We start from the raw sequence: 19,407 nt of genomic DNA on the forward strand, positions 1-19,407 counted from the left end.
GGTCTGCACATCAGAATCATTAGGGGAATATTTTAGAAATTCTAAACCCATACTACCTCCCAGATTCATTAAGTCATCATCTTTGGGGGTAGGGTCAGACATAAGTTTGGGAGTTTTTGAATGCCAGGGTTGAGGCAAGGGAGTGAACTACTATGTCAAGATGTAAGTGGGGTAACTTGCATTCTGTCACCACCAGCCTCCACGGTGGCCTGAGAAGCCAGGCGGAGCTCCTGGCACAGAGGGGCTCCGTTTTGAGCTGTTCTCTGTACGTCTCAATGTCCATGTTTGTTGGCAATGTTGAGGCTGACTTATTTGATCCCGTGTTTTGTTTTCTAGCCGAAGGAACGTGGTTCCACAAGGGTACATGCTTTAAATAATGTCAACAGAGTGCTGCAGGTTTTACATCAGAACAATGTAAGTGTGCAGTGCGACTTTTGGGGTTCTTTGGTGCTATTGGGGTTATTTATTGTCACGCTGGCCACGTGCTCTGTGCATTGTCATTGACTGATTTTTGGAAACATTTTTCTTACGACAAGTATTGTACCTTTTCTGCGAGCGAGGGGACAGTCACGCTTTTTTTGATTACTTGGTTGATCTGTTGTATAAATAATACATTTTTGAGATTTAGGTTTACCTGATTCTCTAAAGTGAAATTTCTCTTATCATTCACTTATATTGCTGTCCAAAGGTGCTAAAACAAAAATCTTGGTTTCTGTGGCAGAATTGTCCTAAAAGTTATTAGTATTATTATTTTTTATTTTAATAGGTGGATTTAGTGAATATAGGAGGAACTGACATTGTGGATGGAAATCACAAACTGACTTTGGGGTTGCTTTGGAGCATCATTTTGCACTGGCAGGTGGGGCAATTTTCAATCACTTTTTAATAGAAATTGAAAATGTATCATTTGTGTGTGTTAGTTGCTTAAGGCCGCCATCACAGAGCACCCCAAACTGTGTGGCCTCAACACCAGAAATTTACTTTCTCACAGTTCTGGAGGCTAGAAGTTTGAGATCAATGTGTTAGCGTGATAGGTTTCTTTCGAGGCGTCCTTCTTTGGCTTGTGGATCACTGCACTCTTCCTGTGTCCTCATGGTATTCCCTCTTTGTGTGTGTCTTGTCCTGATCTGTTCTTCCAGTCAGTTTGGGTTACAGCCCACCCTTAAGATCCTATTTTACCTTAATCATCCCTTTAGAGACCCTATTTCCAAATATATTCTCATTACCAGGTAGTGGGGGTTAGGACTTCAAGAATTTGGGCAGTGGGGAGACACAATTCAACTCCTAGTAATTTGGAATGAAAGAGTCTGACAAACAGCTCTATTTTCCTGGCATAGAAAAAAAAGTATCTTTCTTTAAATATTAAATTAAAAAAGTTGACGTAATTTCAGATTTATAAAAAAGTTGCAAAAGTAGCTTAAAGAATTCCTGGATACCTTTCATTCGCATCCCTCAAATGCTGACAGTTGTTCTGTCTCTCTCTTCCTCCTTGGCTAAAAACTTGTGTATTTGTTTTAAAAAAAAATTTTTTTTTTCAACGTTTATTTATTTTTGGGACAGAGAGAGACAGAGCATGAACGGGGGAGGGGCAGAGAGAGAGGGAGACACAGAATCGGAAACAGGCTCCAGGCTCTGAGCCATCAGCCCAGAGCCTGACGTGGGGCTCGAACTCCCGGACCACGAGATCGTGACCTGGCTGAAGTAGGATGCTCAACCGACTGCGCCACCCAGGCGCCCCAAAACTTGTGTATTCGTAAAAACAAACCTTTTTCCTAAAAGTAAGGAATTCTCTTACATAACTAGAATATAATGTTAATATCATATTATAAAATGTGCTATATACAATATAATACTGGCATCGTTAAGCATAATTACAATATATGCTAAAAATAATATGTAATTATTAAATCAGGAAAATAATATCAAAACAATACAATTTTGTAATCTACACATCCTTTGGAGATTTTGTCAATTGCCCCAATAATATCCTTTATAAAAGATAAAAACCAAAACAAGATCATGCATTACATGTATTTCTCACATCTCCTTAGTCCTCTTTTATCTGGAGTAGTTTTTGAGTCTTTCTTTGTATTTCATGATATTGACCTTTCTGAAAAGTACCGGACGGTTATCTTGTAGAGTATTCCTCCATGTGGGTTTGGCTGGTATTTTCTCATGAACAGATTCAGGTTATTCATTTTTTTGGTACAGAATGCCACAGAAGTGATGTTGAGTTCTTAGCATACCCTATCAGGAAACAAGTGCTTTCGATTAGTTTTTTTTTTTTTTTCTGGCAGTGTGAACTTTCACTGTTTGGGTTAAGGTGTCTCCCCTGTAATGTGACTGTGCTTTATTATTAAAAAGTATTCTGTGGGGATATACTTTGAGGCTGTGTAAATATTCAGCTACTTACCAAACTTTTTTCCATGAGTTTCAAGATCCGTTCGTAGCTCTTACCTGATCAGTTATCATTGTGATGCTTGGCAAACAGTGATTTTCCAGTTTCACACGTTCAAATGTTCTGAATTTTCAAATTTATTTATTAGTTGTCTTTCTGCTTGTGTGGAAGAGCTTCCCCTTGCCACTTGTTTATGTATTTATTCATCCATCCATTCCTTTATAGACCAGTGTAGACTCATGAAGTTTTACTTGATAGGTTACTAATCTTTCACTATCTTTATTTATTTTGCACGCCTCCTTAAGTTGGCTCTTGTGTCCTTTTCTTATGTGCACACCATTCTTTGAGCTCTTTCTTATAATATGTGTGTTACTTTAGAATAATCTAAAATATCAATTCTAGATTATAATGGTTTTTACCATCATCAAATGTACTTCATTCTTTGATTTCATAGTTCATCAAAAGTTCTTCCTTTCTCATTTTTGTAGAAGATAAAATTGTTTTCTTCTTATTAAAAGGTGTTTGTTAAGTGTATAGTATGCAAAATTACTTTGTGGCTATGAAAGTAATGTTCACTGTGACCAAACCTAATAGAAGTGTTGCTAAGATACAGAAAATACCATAGTGTATGATGGTGAGGTAAAAATCATCTGTAAATCCTAGTACCATAAAATAATTACTGTTAAAAACATATTTATCTTTTCAGCGTTTAAAGGAAAATTTTGAGATAAAATGAATACCAATTACCTGATCCATAATGATTAATTAATATAATATTCCTTACTCAAGGAGTTGATTCCAGCAACTATTTTGAGTTATAGGCAGGCATGTTTTTGTTTGTTTGTTTGTTTGTTTTGAACAGGTGAAAGATGTCATGAAAGATGTCATGTCAGACCTGCAGCAGACAAACAGTGAGAAGATCCTACTGAGCTGGGTGCGCCAGTCCACACGGCCATACAGCCAGGTCAACGTCCTCAATTTCACCACCAGCTGGACAGATGGCCTCGCCTTTAATGCCGTGCTCCACCGACATAAGTGAGATATGACCTGACAAGATGTGGGCCTTACAAATTTGTATCTCCTCTCTGTCTCTCTCTTACTATACCTCCCTAAAGCCCTTTGCCCACAATCACTGCTCTCCTCTCTTCACACGTTTAAACATGAAGAAAAGAAACATTATGGAAGAAAATACCCATGGAGTCTTTATTTCCATAGGACTTAAATGCCACAGTGCAATGTCCGTGGTTTCTTCTACATATTTACACGTTTAAAAAATGTAAAATAATTCACATAGTTCAGTCCCACTCACTCAGCACTAACCAGTAATATATATACTGAATTGTGTTATGTTTTCATTCTCATACCAAAAGGGAAACTCTATAAATCCAATGCAATTTCAATTAAATATAGATAACTGATTTTGTGTGTGTGTGTGTGTGTGTGTGTGTGTGTGTGTGTGTGTGTGTGTATGAAACTTGTAATTATATAAAAGACCAAAGGGGCAAGAAGAGCCAGTATATTCCCGAAGAAGAACCAGGCCGAAGTACTTCCGAAACAGAAATAAAAGTAGTTATGAAGCTATATTTATTAAGACTATATATATAGTCTATAAATAAGTACACGAATATAATAATAGGCTGAACCATGTGAAATTGCCAACATTTGACTGTTTTGACATATAAGAATGGCAGTTTCATATAGTTCAGCCTAACAGGATAAAAAACTCAGAAATAGCTTCATCCTGCTATACACCTGAGCTAATGTTGCAGATTAATAGTATGGGATAATTGGTTACCCATATGGAAATAAGTGTATTGGATCTTTACCTCCCTATACCCAAAAGAAAATTCCAGATGCATCAAGGATTTAAATGTGAGAGGCAAAATTTATTATATGTTTTATTGCTATTGTAAATTATTTAATGTTTCAGGTCCTGTTTCATGTAGGTTTTTTGCTGATATATAAAAAATGTAATTGACTTTTCTAAATCTTAGATCTGGAAACTTGTTAAACTTTCACAAATTTTACCAAAATGTTTACAAGTCTTACAAAAATGTTTCTTCAGTTTTTTAAAAAGTTTTTTTTTAATGTTTAATCATTTTTTGAGAGACAGAGCATGAGTGGGGGAGAAGCAGAGAGAGAGGGAGATACACAATCTGAAGCAGGCTCCAGGCTCTGAGCTGTCAGCACAGAGCCCAATGTGGGGCTTGAACTCATAAACCTTGAGATCATGACCTGAGCCAAAGTCAGCCGCTTAACTGACTGAGCCACCCAGGTGCCCTGGTATATATTTTTTTTTAGACTGTCCCTGAATCATAATAGTTTCTTCTCTTATTTTCTCTTACCTCCTCATTTATGCCTTGTCCTTCAATACAATATTGATTTGAATTAGTGATAGAGAACAGAATGTTTTTTTCTACATAGTGAAGGGTGTGGTTTCAATGTTTTACCGCAAGACTAATATTTACTGTAGCTTTTTTTTTAAGTATACTTTTTATCTAGTTAACAAACTCCTACACCCAAGTGTCTATAGACCCTATACTTCTCCTTTATTAGTTTAAGAGGGTTGGACTCTGTTCCTAGTTGGTTTAGAAATGTTATCAAGTAACTAGAATTTTAGCCCAAACTTTTACCCAACTTTATTTAATTGATTCAGCAAGTATATATGGAGTGCCTTTTATGTACTACATACAGCATGTGTAGCAGAGAACAAGACAGGCAAAAATCTCAGTCCTCTTGGAATTTCTGTTCAAATAGAGGGGGGGAAGACAATTAAATGAAAATGTAAGTTGTATAGCATATAGAAATGGTAAATGCACTGAAGAGAAACATATTGGGCAAGAGGGGAGGAGGTACCTGGCATGCAGGAAGTCAGTGGGTGCAGGGGCATGAGTAGGAGGAGAAATAGGAGATGAAGTCAGAGAAGGAACTGGGTCTGAGAGTAGGGGAGGCAAGTCCCAGAAATTAAGTGGGTCTAAGATGTAAGAAAAGATAGAGTACAAAGAAAATGATCAACTTTTGGGTAAGACAGAGCAATAACAATGTCTAATTTGTGGGATTAAAAGAAAATCAAGATAGAAAGGAAATAATAGACAATGATAGTATGGAGGAAGATGGATGGTGAAAAGTTCTCTCAGGGCCTAGTTGTAGGAGTATCCCATGAGCTGATCAGAGCTGGATTTTCTATTCTGCTAATCTTGGTCTTTGAATTGGACAATTTAGTCCATTAACATTTATTGTAATAATTGATGTGTTTAGGTTCATTTTTACCTCTTGTTTTAAGCTTTTCATTTCTTTTACCTTTTATGTATATTTTTTCTTTGCTGTCTTGTATTGATAAATTACTCTTACCTTTTTTTCTTTTACTATTTGGGAAATATCATATACCATTTCTAATCTTTCAGTGGTTACTTCATAAATTTTATTCAGCATATTTGACTGATACAAAAAATTTAGACTCTTTTACCTATTGTTTTGTATTGTAAATTACTTTAAAAAGTAATATGACAAGTCTTTGAGATATAAAAGATAAATTTATTTTTATTTTAATGTTTATTTTAAGAGAGAGAGAGAATGCACACACATGTGCAAGTAGGGGAGGGGCGAGAGGCAGAGAGAAAGAATCCCAAGCAGGCTCCACATTTACAGTGGGGATGTGGGGCTCAAACTCATGAACTGCGAGATCATGAACTGAGCTAAAGTCAGATGCTTCACCGACTGAGCCACCCAGATGCCCTAAAACATAAATTTCTTAATTTAAACTGACAGTGAAATAGTCTAAACCTGAAGTGTATTAGATTATAACAATGACTATATATTAGGTTACAGCAATGTCCATATATTTCATCTTTACTCAGTTTTATTTGCATGGTAATTTCAGACCTGATCTCTTCAACTGGGATAGAGTTGTCAAAATGTCCCCAATTGAGAGACTTGAACATGCCTTCAGCAAGGCTCAAACTTATTTGGGAATTGAAAAGCTGTTAGATCCTGAAGGTATTGTTCACTGTTTAATTTCAACCTTGATTTTGCCTTTTTAAAATTTTTTTCTTTTTGGAAAGAATAATGAGAATTGTGGTGTATTTTTTCTTTTGAAATAGGGTGCAAGCCATTTCACTGCAGACAAGTTATTAGTACTGTTATACTTAATTTGTAGGATGAGTTGGGAGGAAATGTAATTATATCATTGGAGATTAGTTACTTGATACTAGCAGCATAAGATTTAAAGATTTAGGAAAATATAATTATTAGGGAAACAATTTAGTATTTGACTTATTTAATGATACATTTTTATATGATCTTGCATATAATGTGAAAACTTTAGTTATAAATATTGTAAAGTTCTAGACTTATTTTCATATTATAAATAAAGTCTGTGTCATCTTTTTGTTTTTATTTATTTTTAAGAGTATTTTTATTTTTGAGAGAGAGAGTCAGATCATGCGCAGGGGAGGGACAGAGAGAGAGGGAGACACAGAATCCGAAGCAGGCTCCAGGCCCTGAGCTGTCAGCACAGAGAGCCCAACAGGGGCTTGAACTCACGAACTGTGAGATCATGACCTGAGCTGAAGTTGGTCACTTAACCAACTGAGCCACCTAGGCACCCCAATAAATTCTGTGTCATCTTAAATTGTAGTTTATCTTTGAACATTTTTGGGAAGCTTTTAGGGGAGACTTTTAAGAAGTGGGATATTGAGCAAAATACATAATCGTCTTTGCCTTTGTCTCATATATTATTATATGACATAGAAATTTACTGAGCTGTGGTATTGCAAGCATTATGTACTAGTATTGTTTATGGGTACCAAGGGTGGTTATTTTATATCTAATATTGAGCGATTCACATATTTTGGACATCTAATTTAAGCTGGTTCTTATTTTCTTCCCCTTTTAGATGTTGCTGTTCAGCTTCCTGACAAGAAATCCATAATTATGTATTTAACATCTTTGTTTGAGGTGCTTCCTCAGCAAGTCACAATAGATGCCATCCGTGAAGTAGAGACACTCCCAAGGAAATATAAGAAAGAATGCGAAGAAGGAGAAATTAGTATACGGGTACAGGTCAATTTTTAATAAAAAGTTTGACTTGCCATATTTGTTTTCTCTTACATACTAGATAAAAATACTTACAGGGGTTTTTTTTTCTTGATGGAGAACATCTTGGCTTCTCAGCTTACATAGGCACAAGCAGTTCAGTTTTTCAATTAGCATGCTTTCATATGTCATATGTATGCAATGGAGAGCTGTAGCTCAACTGATTTTATTGAGAAGGAACACACATTTCACACAATAAGGCTGGAGGTAGAGTCTAGGGCTGGGAGCATGCAGCTGCATGATATGCTTAAGAACCTACATTTTCCCATCATGTATTCATTTTATCTTTGTTGTCATGTGCTGAAGTTGGCTTTTCTCCTATTAGCCTAGTTTTGCTCTAAGTACTAATTATTTTTTTTTTTTTGGCCACTGAAGAAAAGATTTTTATCATTATATTTTCACAAGGGCTATCAAAACATAAGCTTTAGTTCCTCTTTCATTTAGGAAGAGTAGTTGACAATAGGCTACTAGGTGAGTTTTTCATTAAAGGGCTTAAAATGGTTTTATTCATCAGGGGTATAGATGTATTTTTGGGGAGAGATATAAAGTTATGAATTTTTCTTCCTGCATTTTCCTGCCTTAAATCAATCTGTGTTTTCTTACTCTGCTTTAGTCTAACCAGTTCTTTTAATTCATAAAATGAGAATTTTAACAGTTGGATGAAACCTTAAAAAGTCATTTGGTCCAAAATGTTAGCAGCCCAGAAACCAAGGGATACACGTGGATTTCAGAATGATAAGAAATACATTTTAGAGAGAAAGCATGGGATTTGAAGCTCAAAGTTCATCTCTGTTACTGTTTGTTTTGGGTTTCTTACTTACCTTTTCAACCACAGTTTTATCTGCAAAATCTGGATAAAACCACCCTACTTCATAAAGGTAATTCAGAGTGCCTACAGTAATATTAAGAGGCACTCAGTAAGCAGCACCTATCATCATTATAACTTATAAATTTGTTTTGGCATTGCCATTCACTCATTCAACAAGTTCCTTTTTTAAAAATGGGGCCACCTGGGTGGCTCAGTTGGTTGAGTGCCTGACTCTTGATTTTGGCTCAGGTCATGATACCAGGGTCGTGGGATTGAGCCCTGTATCCACACTGAACCTGGAGCCTGCTTGGGATTCTCTCTCACTCTCTATCCTTCTGCCCCTCTCCCACTTACTCCCTCTCTCTACCCGCCCCCGCCCCCCCCCCCCCAAAAGTTAGTTAATTCTCATATAATGACATTGGTCTTGCAATCAGCATAACACTTTTTTTTTTTATTCTCTAAAGCTTGGGGAGCTTACTTATTATTTCAGATTTTCTTTGGGTAGTAGGTACCAATCCTTTTATTTTCTCCATTTTGGAATACATCATGATTTACAAAAAAAGAAAATAACTTATTGAGGGAAAGAGGGCAAGAGATGTGTCCAGTTCTGAACCCAGGACTCTTTATTAGTTTTGAAAATCAAATGATATTGAGGAAAAGCCCTAATGTTTTATAATTGACTGAAAAAAATGCTGAGAAGCATTTGTCTCTAGTAGCATAGCTATTATCCTTCATTAATGATGCACCCTGCTGAGTGGCTCAGATAATCTTCTGAGGTTGCCTTTTGGTTTTAAAATCACTTCTTGATGGGATCGGAGTCCCTCTTGTTACAAAGATGGGATATTTTACTTTGCGTAGTTAAGGCCATACTTTCTTAAAAAGCAAGAAAGTTTCGTTTGCCTTTCATGATGTGTGGATAAAATAATCATTTCTCTTTAGTGCTCAGGATTACATGATAAGAATTGCAGAAGCCATTTGCTTTTTGATTAAGAGCCAGTGTATTAACCCTAACCTCTTCATTTTCATGCTTTCATTAGTGCCTTAGAGGCTGAAATAAGTTAACTGAAGAAATAAAATGTGCTCAAGTTTTAATCATCTACCCTTTGACGGAGTTTGCCACCCGCTACTTTCCAGTGAACACTGAGAGCCAGTCTTCCTTTCTGGCTCTTCCTACAAAACATATGCTGTAGAGGCATTAGGTGGTCAGCAAAAAATATTCGCATTTCTCTATAAATCAAACTTTCAGTTGAAAGTCTCCTCTCATGTTTCACTTAATACCTTCTGAACATTTGCAGTTAAATAATGCCTTCCACCTCACCCCTCATGAATACTAGTGCCTATCTAAGTGACTGTTGGCTGGTCACTAACTGTCCTTGTTCTCAGGTGTCTGCATTGGAGTATAGAAGTTTGGTAGTCACTTGATCTCCAGGGTTATTTTGTCTCCACAGTTTCAGGATTTTAGGTCCAGAACTTACCTCATTTTCCCTTCTCTGTTTTTGGCACCATCTGTGTCTTAATTACCCAGTGTTTCATCTGTGTGCTCCCTGATTCATCTTTTTAACTCCTGCAAATGGTTTACGGGGTCCGTTTGATTCTTCCACCAGAATGTTTTTGGTGTGTGTTTTTTTTTCCGTTGCAGCCTTCATGCTGATCAAAGGCCTCATCTTCTCTTATAGTTTACAAGACCCAGACTACCTCTGTAATTCATCTCAGGCCACCGCCCTGTGGTCCTGGTGGACATTTCCCTTTCCTTCCCAAAGATTTTGTGCATGTGGGTTCCCGTCTATGAAATGCTCATCCATCTACCTACTATTTGCATGGCAAGCTCCCCGTCTTTTCTGTTTCGATGGGACTTTTTCAGAGAAGTCTTCCCTGATTAACCTATTGAAACCTATTGAAACCCTACACACACACACCCACACGCACCACCCCCCCCCCACTGTTTCTTGCTGCCACAATATTTTTGTAAACTGTTAGGAATTTTATAATGTTTCCTAAGAGCATTGGGAAAGCTGTGAAAGATTTTAAGCAGCGAAGTCTTATGATGTGATTATGTTTTCCAAAGATAGTCCTGCTGCTGTGTGCGAAGTGGATTGTAGAGGTGGGAGTGTGGGAGGCAGTGGTTAGCGGGCAGTTGTAGCTCTGAAGAATGACATCAGTTTTTGTGGAGATGGAAGGGTCTTGATGGATTTGAGATAGATTTTGAAGGTAGGGATTGCTTACACATTAAATGTGGGAGGCAAAAGTCAGAGAGAAGTGAAGGTGGGCTCCCTAGATTTTTCGCTGGAGGAATTAAGTGCCATTCCAATGGAAATGGATGAGACCACTGAGGCGAAGTAGACAGAAAAGAAAAAGGGGCCCAAGACTTAATTTTGAGGAGATTTGTTACTTAGAGGTTGACAAATATTATTTAACCAGGAAGAATGCCAATGTGGTGTTACCGAAGCAGGGAGAGGAGAGTCTGAAAATAGTGGGGGGTGGTCAGCCATGTCAGATGTTACTGAGAGCTTAAGAAACATTGGGTGACTAGATCTCTGGGTTTGCTTGGAATAGTTCTGGTTTATTTGTGTCATCCTACCACCATTATTATCAAAAGTGTTCTAGTTTGTTGGTTAATTACATGGTCAGTCTAAAGATGATGCTAGAAAAGTGGATTTGTCAATGGGAAGGTAATTGGTGACATTGACAAAAGCTTTTTCAGGTGAGTAGTGGGGACCAAAACCAAATTGGAGTGAACCGGATTGTTGAGAAACTGTAAGTGCTAAATATGTGAGCATTTCATATATTGTTCTCTCTATATTTTTGTGTTTGAAACATGTATAAATTATGGATGAGAGGTAATTAAGTGGAGGAAGGCTGTACACAAATTTTAATGAAGTTTTGCTCTGAACGGGAACAATGAGTGAGATAGTTGATTTGGTTCTAAGATTCTAAAGTGTATGAGAAAATACTCCATTGCTTAGGAAGAACTTAAGATGAATTTATTCCACGGGTCCTTAAAAAAAGGCCAGCAAGTAAACTTGAGGGCAACTGCCTCAAAAAATACCATCGGTACAACAGCCTACATGTGTGGCTGTATTTCATTGTCTAAAATGCAATGCTAAATGCAATTCAGTAAAACTGAGGGTCAAAGTAGAGTTCCAATTTCTATTTTTCTTTAAATTATATCCATCCTTGAAGGCCCCAAATGTTCCAAATTCTCTGTAAAATTTTCCTATTTTAGCCCTTGTTGAACTCAAATAGCATCCTTTGTTGCATCCATGGAATTTATAACTCTGCTAATAGCCATTTTATTTTTGTTCAGAAGTGATTCATGTGGGTTATTTATCTCTCTCCAACTATATTTGAATCTCCGTGAATATAGAATCCATGAGTGTATTGCACTTTTGTACCCCTTGTCTTCCTAGCATCCTTAATAAATGCTTCCTGCCTGATTCATGGCTTTGCTTGCCCAGCTCCTGAAAACTGGATGAATGCCTGAGTCATGGTGGCTCCTCCCTTAAGGTTCTCCATAACAGTGTGTCTTTGTTGAACACCTTCATGATGCTTGTGGGTATTTCTTGGGTTTGTTTTTCTAGAGCTCAGCGCCGGAGGAAGAGCACGAGAGTCCCCGAGCTGAAACCCCCAGCACTGTCACCGAGGTGGATATGGGTCTGGACAGCTATCAGATAGCCCTGGAGGAAGTGCTGACCTGGTTGCTTTCTGCTGAGGATACTTTCCAGGAGCAGGATGATATTTCCGACGATGTGGAAGAAGTCAAACGCCAGTTTGCTACCCATGAAGTAAATAATCTGTAGCTGAGGAGCAGAATACATCCACCGTGGTGGTGCCTGTGCCTTACTCAGGGGCTCTACCCTGATGTTTGTTGCCTACTGAATTCTGCTCCACAGAATGGTCATGATATAGTTCAGGACTTGTGATAGTTAAATAAGGCTCTGTTATAAAATTGGCCTGGGTGATTACCTGTGCCTTGGAAGTAGATTTCAGATCGTATTCTTATCATGACTTGTGTGTTCTGTGGAGCCACCGACAACAGTTAGTGTGTAGGACTGCTTGTTTCTGAAGCTATAGTTCTGTTGTAATAGTTAAAACAGCATATGGCTAATCAATGCACCAGATCTTTAGGTTTTGAGTGTTCCCTAGAAAGTGATTATTTTTATTGATTGGATGATGAAGCAAATGTCATATCCATTCCTGTGTAATTTTCATATAATGAAAATTTCCTATTATTTTGAGGATATATGTTGTCTTGTAGGGTAATGATTTGATTACATGGAGATTTCTTTTTGATTAAGTAGGTTTTTGGGTGGGTATATTAATTGGCAGGTTTTTATTTGCTATTTTGATTTGACAATAATAGAAATGGTAATATTCCTTGAGCAGTTCCTCTTGGGTGAGCATTGTGTTTTATTTATTCTGTTTTCTCATAATTCCATGTTCACAATCAGTAGCATAATCAACAGTTATTTAAAAATAGCTGGTATTATCAGATGTAACATTGTCCTCTTTGATCTGTTCCCCTTTTTACTGAGGCCAGCTGCGTATTTTCCACCTTCAGAGCTTAAACAATCGGATCAAAGTCTACTTTATTTATACTCTACATGGAGACTTCTTTTCCTGAAGCGTTAATATTAGGCATTAACAACTTATTAAGATTTTTTTTCTTCAATGAGCAGCTCACAAATCATAATGATGTACCTTTCTAGGATTTTATGATGGAGCTGACAGCACACCAGAGCAGTGTGGGGAATGTCCTGCAGGCAGGAAACCAGCTGATAACACAAGGAACTCTGTCAGATGAAGAGGAATATGAGATTCAGGAACAAATGGGCTTGCTGAATGCTAGATGGGAGGCACTTAGGGTGGATAGTATGGACAGACAGTCCCGGTGAGTGAAGCGAAGATATTAACACTCTATTCCATTGACTGCATTGCGTGGTTTAGCTTAGTAAAAGCCTGAGTGTCTGTGAAGAGAAGATATTCAGAACTTGCCTTGTAAAATTTGCACTTTTCATTTTGTAATGTTGCTGGAATTGTGTGCGATCTTTGTTTCCTCTTTGATATGTTCACCAAATGAGAAGGCAGAAGTTGGAATACAGAAATTAGCAAAAAAGGAGAAGACATTTCGTGTGGATAGTTATCTCTTTGCAATATTAAAATCGGCTAATTTTTAACTGGAGACGAAGACTGGACTATGTAGTATTTATCGACAATTCCATCTTGTAACAGTTTTTAAGGCAGTGTTTTTCCCATGGTTCATTTTATTTCATGTATTGTGTATTAGGGAGCAAGCGGCATTCCATCGCAATTTCCACCTATTTAATAAGCAGGAATTCCTGATTGAAGAAACAATGATTCTGATATGAATAGAGGGTGCTGTTATTTGCATTCTTTGACCATACTTAATGGATTCCATTTAGGAAGAAAGTAAAAGTTTTTTTTTTTTCTTGTTTCTATATTGAAAGACTAACTGCTACTTTAAATGGTTAGACAAGACTGCATTCCCTTGCCCCATTTCTTTGGTGCCTGGAGCACGTGTTTGCCTTTGCAAAGGGAAAAAGGAGTGGGGATGACGTGTGTTTGTCCCCGGACAGGCTGCACGATGTGCTGATGGAATTGCAGAAGAAACAGCTGCAGCAGCTCTCCGCCTGGTTGACACTCACGGAGGAACGCATTCAGAAGATGGAAACCTGCCCCCTGGATGATGATTTAAAATCCCTACAAAAGCTGCTAGAAGATCATAAAGTAAATCTGGTTCCTATTTCTTTTAGACCGTATCAAATATGAAAAGGCAGCACTTAGCATGCTAGGGGCTGATGGCTTCTATCATTAGTGCAGGGATGGGACACTTCTTCAGTGTTCTCAATTATTCCGTATTGATAGGGTGGAGCTCGTGGGGGCTTTTCCAAGCGAGGGATGAAAGTGCAGGTACAATTTTATGGAAGGATGTATTGTTTCAGTATGAAAGTACTTAGTGTTCCCACGGCTCTCAAGAATTTTTGTTTTGGATGTGTAAGTGGTTAAAGACCCTAGTGTATTGGCATTAATGCAGTGTGTGGGTAAAGAAGCAAACCCTCAGATTTATCTGTACCTCGTCCTTTAATGAAAGCTGTGTTTCTTCTATGGTATAGGAGAATATCAGGCACTAGATGAGGAATCATAATTTGGTGGTTAATTTAATTTGGTCACACAGTTAGAAGATAACTTTAGAAGCAAAATAGCTTCTCCGCAAATTGTTTGAAAACTTTTAGTTTTCAGTGGAATATCTAGACAACTGATAAATAAAACTTCAGGGATACATTAAACACAGTTCAAGAGGCATTTGACAACACTATTGGTAGTGTTTAAATAAATTACCTATATACAAGCATCTTATGACCTCACATACTCTTCCCATGGAAGAGGAGAATGGAAGGCGTCTGTATATCCTGAATTACTTTCTTGGGTACCTCATCTGAATAGCTTCTGACTGTCAAATAGCATCCTACTTATCTCTCAGCTTACATTATGTTGCACTAAAATGATCTCTGACTCTGTATATGTAAGGTTTGTTTTTTGGTTTTTTTTTTTTTTTTTTTTGGTCTTACAAATTCTATGTTCTTAATTTCTAGTATATTCATTCAAGTCATCTATTCTACTTTTTTTTTTTTTTTGCCAGAACATGGACTAAAAGTGATGATATCCCATTTGCAATCTGTTATGACACTGCATTTTCAACTTGCTTTGGTTCATAGTGAAATGTGAAGATGTATAAGGGACTTGTTTCATTAGTAGAACACTTAGGGTAATGATTGAAAATTTAAACATGCTGTCTCATTAAGTGTCCTTAATTACTATTGACAGCTGAGTGGATTTTAAATAGGTAAATGTGAAAAGAGTAGAAATGATGGTGTATCTTAATTCTTTTCTCTAGCGTTTGCAAAATGATCTTGAGGCTGAACAGGTGAAGGTAAATTCACTGACGCACATGGTCGTGATTGTTGATGAAAACAGTGGTGAGAGTGCTACGGCTGTTCTCGAAGATCAGTTACAGGTATGGACCCTGGAGACGGGATACTCATAAGGACCCTGTTGTCTGAAACCCTTAAAAATTTTTTTTTTCAACGTTTTTATTTTTTTTTTTTAAATTTTTTTTTTTCAACATTTATTTACTTTTGGGACAGAGAGAGACAGAGCATGATCGGGGGAGGGGCAGAGAGAGAGGGAGACACAGAATCGGAAATAGGCTCCAGGCTCTGAGCCATCAGCCCAGAGCCCGACGCGGGGCTCGAACTCACCGGCTGCGAGATCGTGACCTGGCTGAAGTCGGACGCTTAACCGACTGCGCCACCCAGGCGCCCCACAACGTTTTTATTTTATTTTTGGGACAGAGAGAGACAGAGCATGAACGGGGGTGGGGCAGAGAGAGGGAGACACAGAATCGGAAACAGGCTCCAGGCTCTGAGCCATCAGCCCAGAGCCTGACACGGGGCTCGAACTCACAGACCGCGAGATCGTGACCTGGCTGAAGTCGGACGCTTAACCGACTGCGCCACCCAGGCGCCCCTGTCTGAAACCCTTATATGGCACCCCTGTTCTTCAGGTCCTGTATCACTGTTCATTTAGAAGAGTAGACTCACCTTTGGGGTGCCCGGGTGGCTCAGCTGGTTAAGCATCCAATTCTTGATACCAGTTCAGGTCATGATCTTGTGGCTCATGGGATCGAGCCCCGAGTGGGGCTCTATGCCGGTGGGGCAGAGCCTGCTTGGGATTCTCTCCCTCCCTCTCTCTCTGCCCTTTCCCTACTGTGCTCTCTCTCTCAAAATAAAAATAAACATTAAAGAGCTTTAAAAAAGGGAGTAGACTAACTTTGAAGTTGTACTTCTGAGTTGGGGTCCTACAACTTGTGGGTTTACAAGAGTACTCAGCATCTTTCCTTCCCTTCAGCCCTTGGGGTAGATGGGCAGGGCTGCTTGTGGTCCCCAGCTTCTCCCGCAAAATGGAAACAAGCTTGGGAACCAATCTCAACAAGTGCTCTATAGATTTCTTGTTCAGAATTGCTTGAGGACTTTGTTGAAATGTAGTTTCCGGGTCTCCATGCAGACCTAAATCCCTGGGGGTGGGGCCTGTGGATCTGCACTTATGTGCATACTGAAATTTGAGAATTTCAGCCATCTAGAATTTAATATTCCTGCTTCTTTGGTACATCAGTGGATGAATTTCAACAAGAATTTTGGGAACCCCTAACAAAATTGTTGCTTTAGCGCAGAGGTTATAGTGTATCTTTACAAGTCTTTATTAAGAGGGTTATTGGTATTTTATTTGAACAATGTTTGGATTACCCAATATGATGTCGCCAAATGGTTTTCAGTCACTCTCAGACTATAATCTTATCATATGAAATTCTTTTTCTTTTATAACAGTTAAAGTTGGCCAGTGGTTCTGAGAACTGCTGGTGTAGTACTACTTAGTTATTGTAGTAACCTGAGAGATAGGCATTCATGTTTTGCCTGTTTCACAGTGAGGAAACTGAAATTCAGAAAGGTCATGTGATGCCACTGAGATTTAAGTAGGCATTGAATTTTCATGCCAAGATTGGAGACCTGTCTTTGGCTCTAACTTCTCTACCCTTTGCATCCTACAAAGCTTACTGTGGTATTAAATATTGAAATAGTATAATATGAATTAAATAATTCTTTGCATATGTAAGTAATGTAGAAATTAAATGTAACATTTGTCAATCATTATAAAATGGTGGTAAAATAATTTGTTGGCAAAGTTCTCATGAATATTGATTTTTAAACAAATTTACTTATTTAGCACTATTAATACTCATAAGATTATGTTCCTGATTTTTGTGTAATATAAACAGAACAAATCAATTAAGCATTTTTTTTTATTTTCTAGGAGCTCAAAACAGGTTTTATAAGGTTAAAAATTTTTTTTCATAATTTTGGCATTACATATGAAAATTTTCTTAGCACATAAAAGGTGGTTGATGCAATGAATTTTTTGAAAAGATAATTATAGCCTGAAAAATTTGAAGCACGAAAAGTAGATATGTATGCTCTACTTTGAAGATATGTGTAAAAATGTCAAATTCTTGTATAAAAACCGCAGCGATATGGAAAGAGCAGGATTTTGGAGTCAAAAGTTTAATAGATAGGGGCACCTGGGTTGCTCAGTTGGTTAAGTGTCCGACTTTGGCTCAGGTCATGATCTCGCAGTTTGGGAGTGCGAGTCCTGCGTCGGGCTTTGTGCTGACAGCTCAGAGCCCGGAGCCTGCTTTGGATTCTGTGCCTCCCTCTCTCTGCTCCTTCCCCGCTCACGCTCTCTGTCTCTCTCAGAAATAGAGAAACTTTAAAAAAAAAAATTAAAAAAAATAAGTTGAAAAGATAGAGTTCTAGGGGCACCTGGGTGGCTCAGTCGTCCAAGCGTCTGACTTTGGCTCAGGTCATGATCTCAGGGTTCCTGGGTTTAAGCTTGATGTTGGACTCTGAGCTGACAGCTCAGAACCTGGAGCCTGATTTGGATTCTCTGTCTCCCTCTCTCTCACGTGTGCGTGTGCACTGTCTCTCGAAAATAAATAAATAAATATATATATTTTTAAATTTTTTATCTTTTAATAATTTTTTCATGTTTGTTTATTTTTGAGAGAGAGAGAGAGACAGAGCATGAGCAGGGAAGGGTCAGAGAGAGAGGGAGACACAGAATCTGAAGTAGGTTCCAGGCTCTGAGCTGGCAGCACAGAGCCTGACGCGGGACTTGGACTCAAGAGCCGTGAGATCATGACCTGAGTGGAAGTTGGATGCTTAACCGACTGAGCCACCCAGGTGCCCCAGTAAATAAACATTTAAAAGATAGAGTTCTAGTTGTACCACTTTCTAGCTATGTAAGGTGAAATTGTTAAACTCTATGGAAATTAGTTTTTCTCCTCTACAAACTTCCAGGATTTGTCTGTATTATTTTAAAGCAACTTTTATAAAAATATTTTTCATAAATTGCTACCCAGTAGTGAAGAGCAATGGATGGCATGAATTTCTTTAAGGATCATTATAACTGTCTTTTAAGATTCTGTTGACAAAGGATGGTTTCTTCCTTTACTAGAAACTTGGTGAACGCTGGACGGCAGTGTGCCGTTGGACTGAGGAACGTTGGAATAGGTTACAAGAAATCAATATATTGTGGCAGGAATTATTGGAAGAACAGGTATGAAACTGTTATCCATAATGGGCAAGACAGATGGCGAAAAGTAACCTATCTTTAATTATGGCATTACAATAAACTTGTCTTGTTTACTTTACTTTGAAAGGCGAATACACAAATAATTTTTATTATTTTAAAAATCAGATTTCTATGTATTTTATAACTGATCATGTAGCTTATTCATAGAAATCTTATGACTTTATTGTAGTAACACTTAATTTGATGTGTTGATTATTTAGAATGTTAGTATTTAGACATTCTACATTCACGATTATGATTTTTCTTTATATTTCTGTTGGGTATTGTGTATGAACTTGTATCAACACAAGGCCTAGCATTTTTAGCTCAGTAAATAATGAATAAATGAATCCACTCACTGCTTTGTGAATTTTAAATCACAACAATTTTTCTTGATTTCAACCAGAATAACTACTGAAATTAACAAGAAAAGATCATTTAGCGATAACCATTCATTTAATACTGGGTTAATAGTATTTTTTTTCCAATACGGATTCCAGCAGCCAATGAAATTTTGGCACAAAGCTGCCTCTTTAAGTTTTCAGGCCCTTGGCCCACCTTCCATCCTTCCAGAAGAACAACAATCAAAACAGAATACAAATAAGCAAAACTTTTCTCCCAAAATGTCAAACATTTGTGGTTTTCGAAAATAAGCAGATACTTTATTCCCACATCTCAGTGTCCGTTTAGATTCTTTTAAATGCATTTCATTTCCATCCACAAAAAGCAACTATATTCTTTTCAAGGAATAAAAACAAGTGTATGATGTTTTGTGGTTTACTAAATATGGTGGCCGAGAGAACATCTTAAAAAGTAGGTTGCAAAATTTGTCCCCGTGTAAATTGTTAATCACTACCTCCTGCCCCCAATCTTTGGCCAGAATTTTCTTATTAAGAATTCTATG

The 19,407-nt window shown here is 37.7% G+C and overlaps 1 protein-coding gene across 6 annotated transcripts in view; it reads left to right on the forward strand.

Moving 5' to 3' along the window:
* Nucleotides 1-19,407, forward strand: part of UTRN (utrophin) — a 478,053-nt gene that overhangs the window by 83,012 nt on the left and 375,634 nt on the right. For all 6 annotated transcript variants that reach the window (XM_043592533.1, XM_043592535.1, XM_043592534.1 and 3 more), the window contains exons 4-13: nucleotides 337-414; nucleotides 767-859; nucleotides 3,261-3,433; nucleotides 6,279-6,394; nucleotides 7,293-7,453; nucleotides 11,879-12,082; nucleotides 13,007-13,188; nucleotides 13,895-14,045; nucleotides 15,214-15,333; nucleotides 18,387-18,488. In XM_043592533.1, coding sequence (XP_043448468.1) covers nucleotides 337-414; nucleotides 767-859; nucleotides 3,261-3,433; nucleotides 6,279-6,394; nucleotides 7,293-7,453; nucleotides 11,879-12,082; nucleotides 13,007-13,188; nucleotides 13,895-14,045; nucleotides 15,214-15,333; nucleotides 18,387-18,488 — 1,380 coding nt within the window. The remainder of the gene's footprint in view (nucleotides 1-336; nucleotides 415-766; nucleotides 860-3,260; nucleotides 3,434-6,278; nucleotides 6,395-7,292; nucleotides 7,454-11,878; nucleotides 12,083-13,006; nucleotides 13,189-13,894; nucleotides 14,046-15,213; nucleotides 15,334-18,386; nucleotides 18,489-19,407) is intronic.

This window comes from Prionailurus bengalensis, chromosome B2, assembly GCF_016509475.1.
Source record: "Prionailurus bengalensis isolate Pbe53 chromosome B2, Fcat_Pben_1.1_paternal_pri, whole genome shotgun sequence".
In the NCBI taxonomy this organism is placed as follows: Eukaryota; Metazoa; Chordata; class Mammalia; order Carnivora; family Felidae; genus Prionailurus; species Prionailurus bengalensis.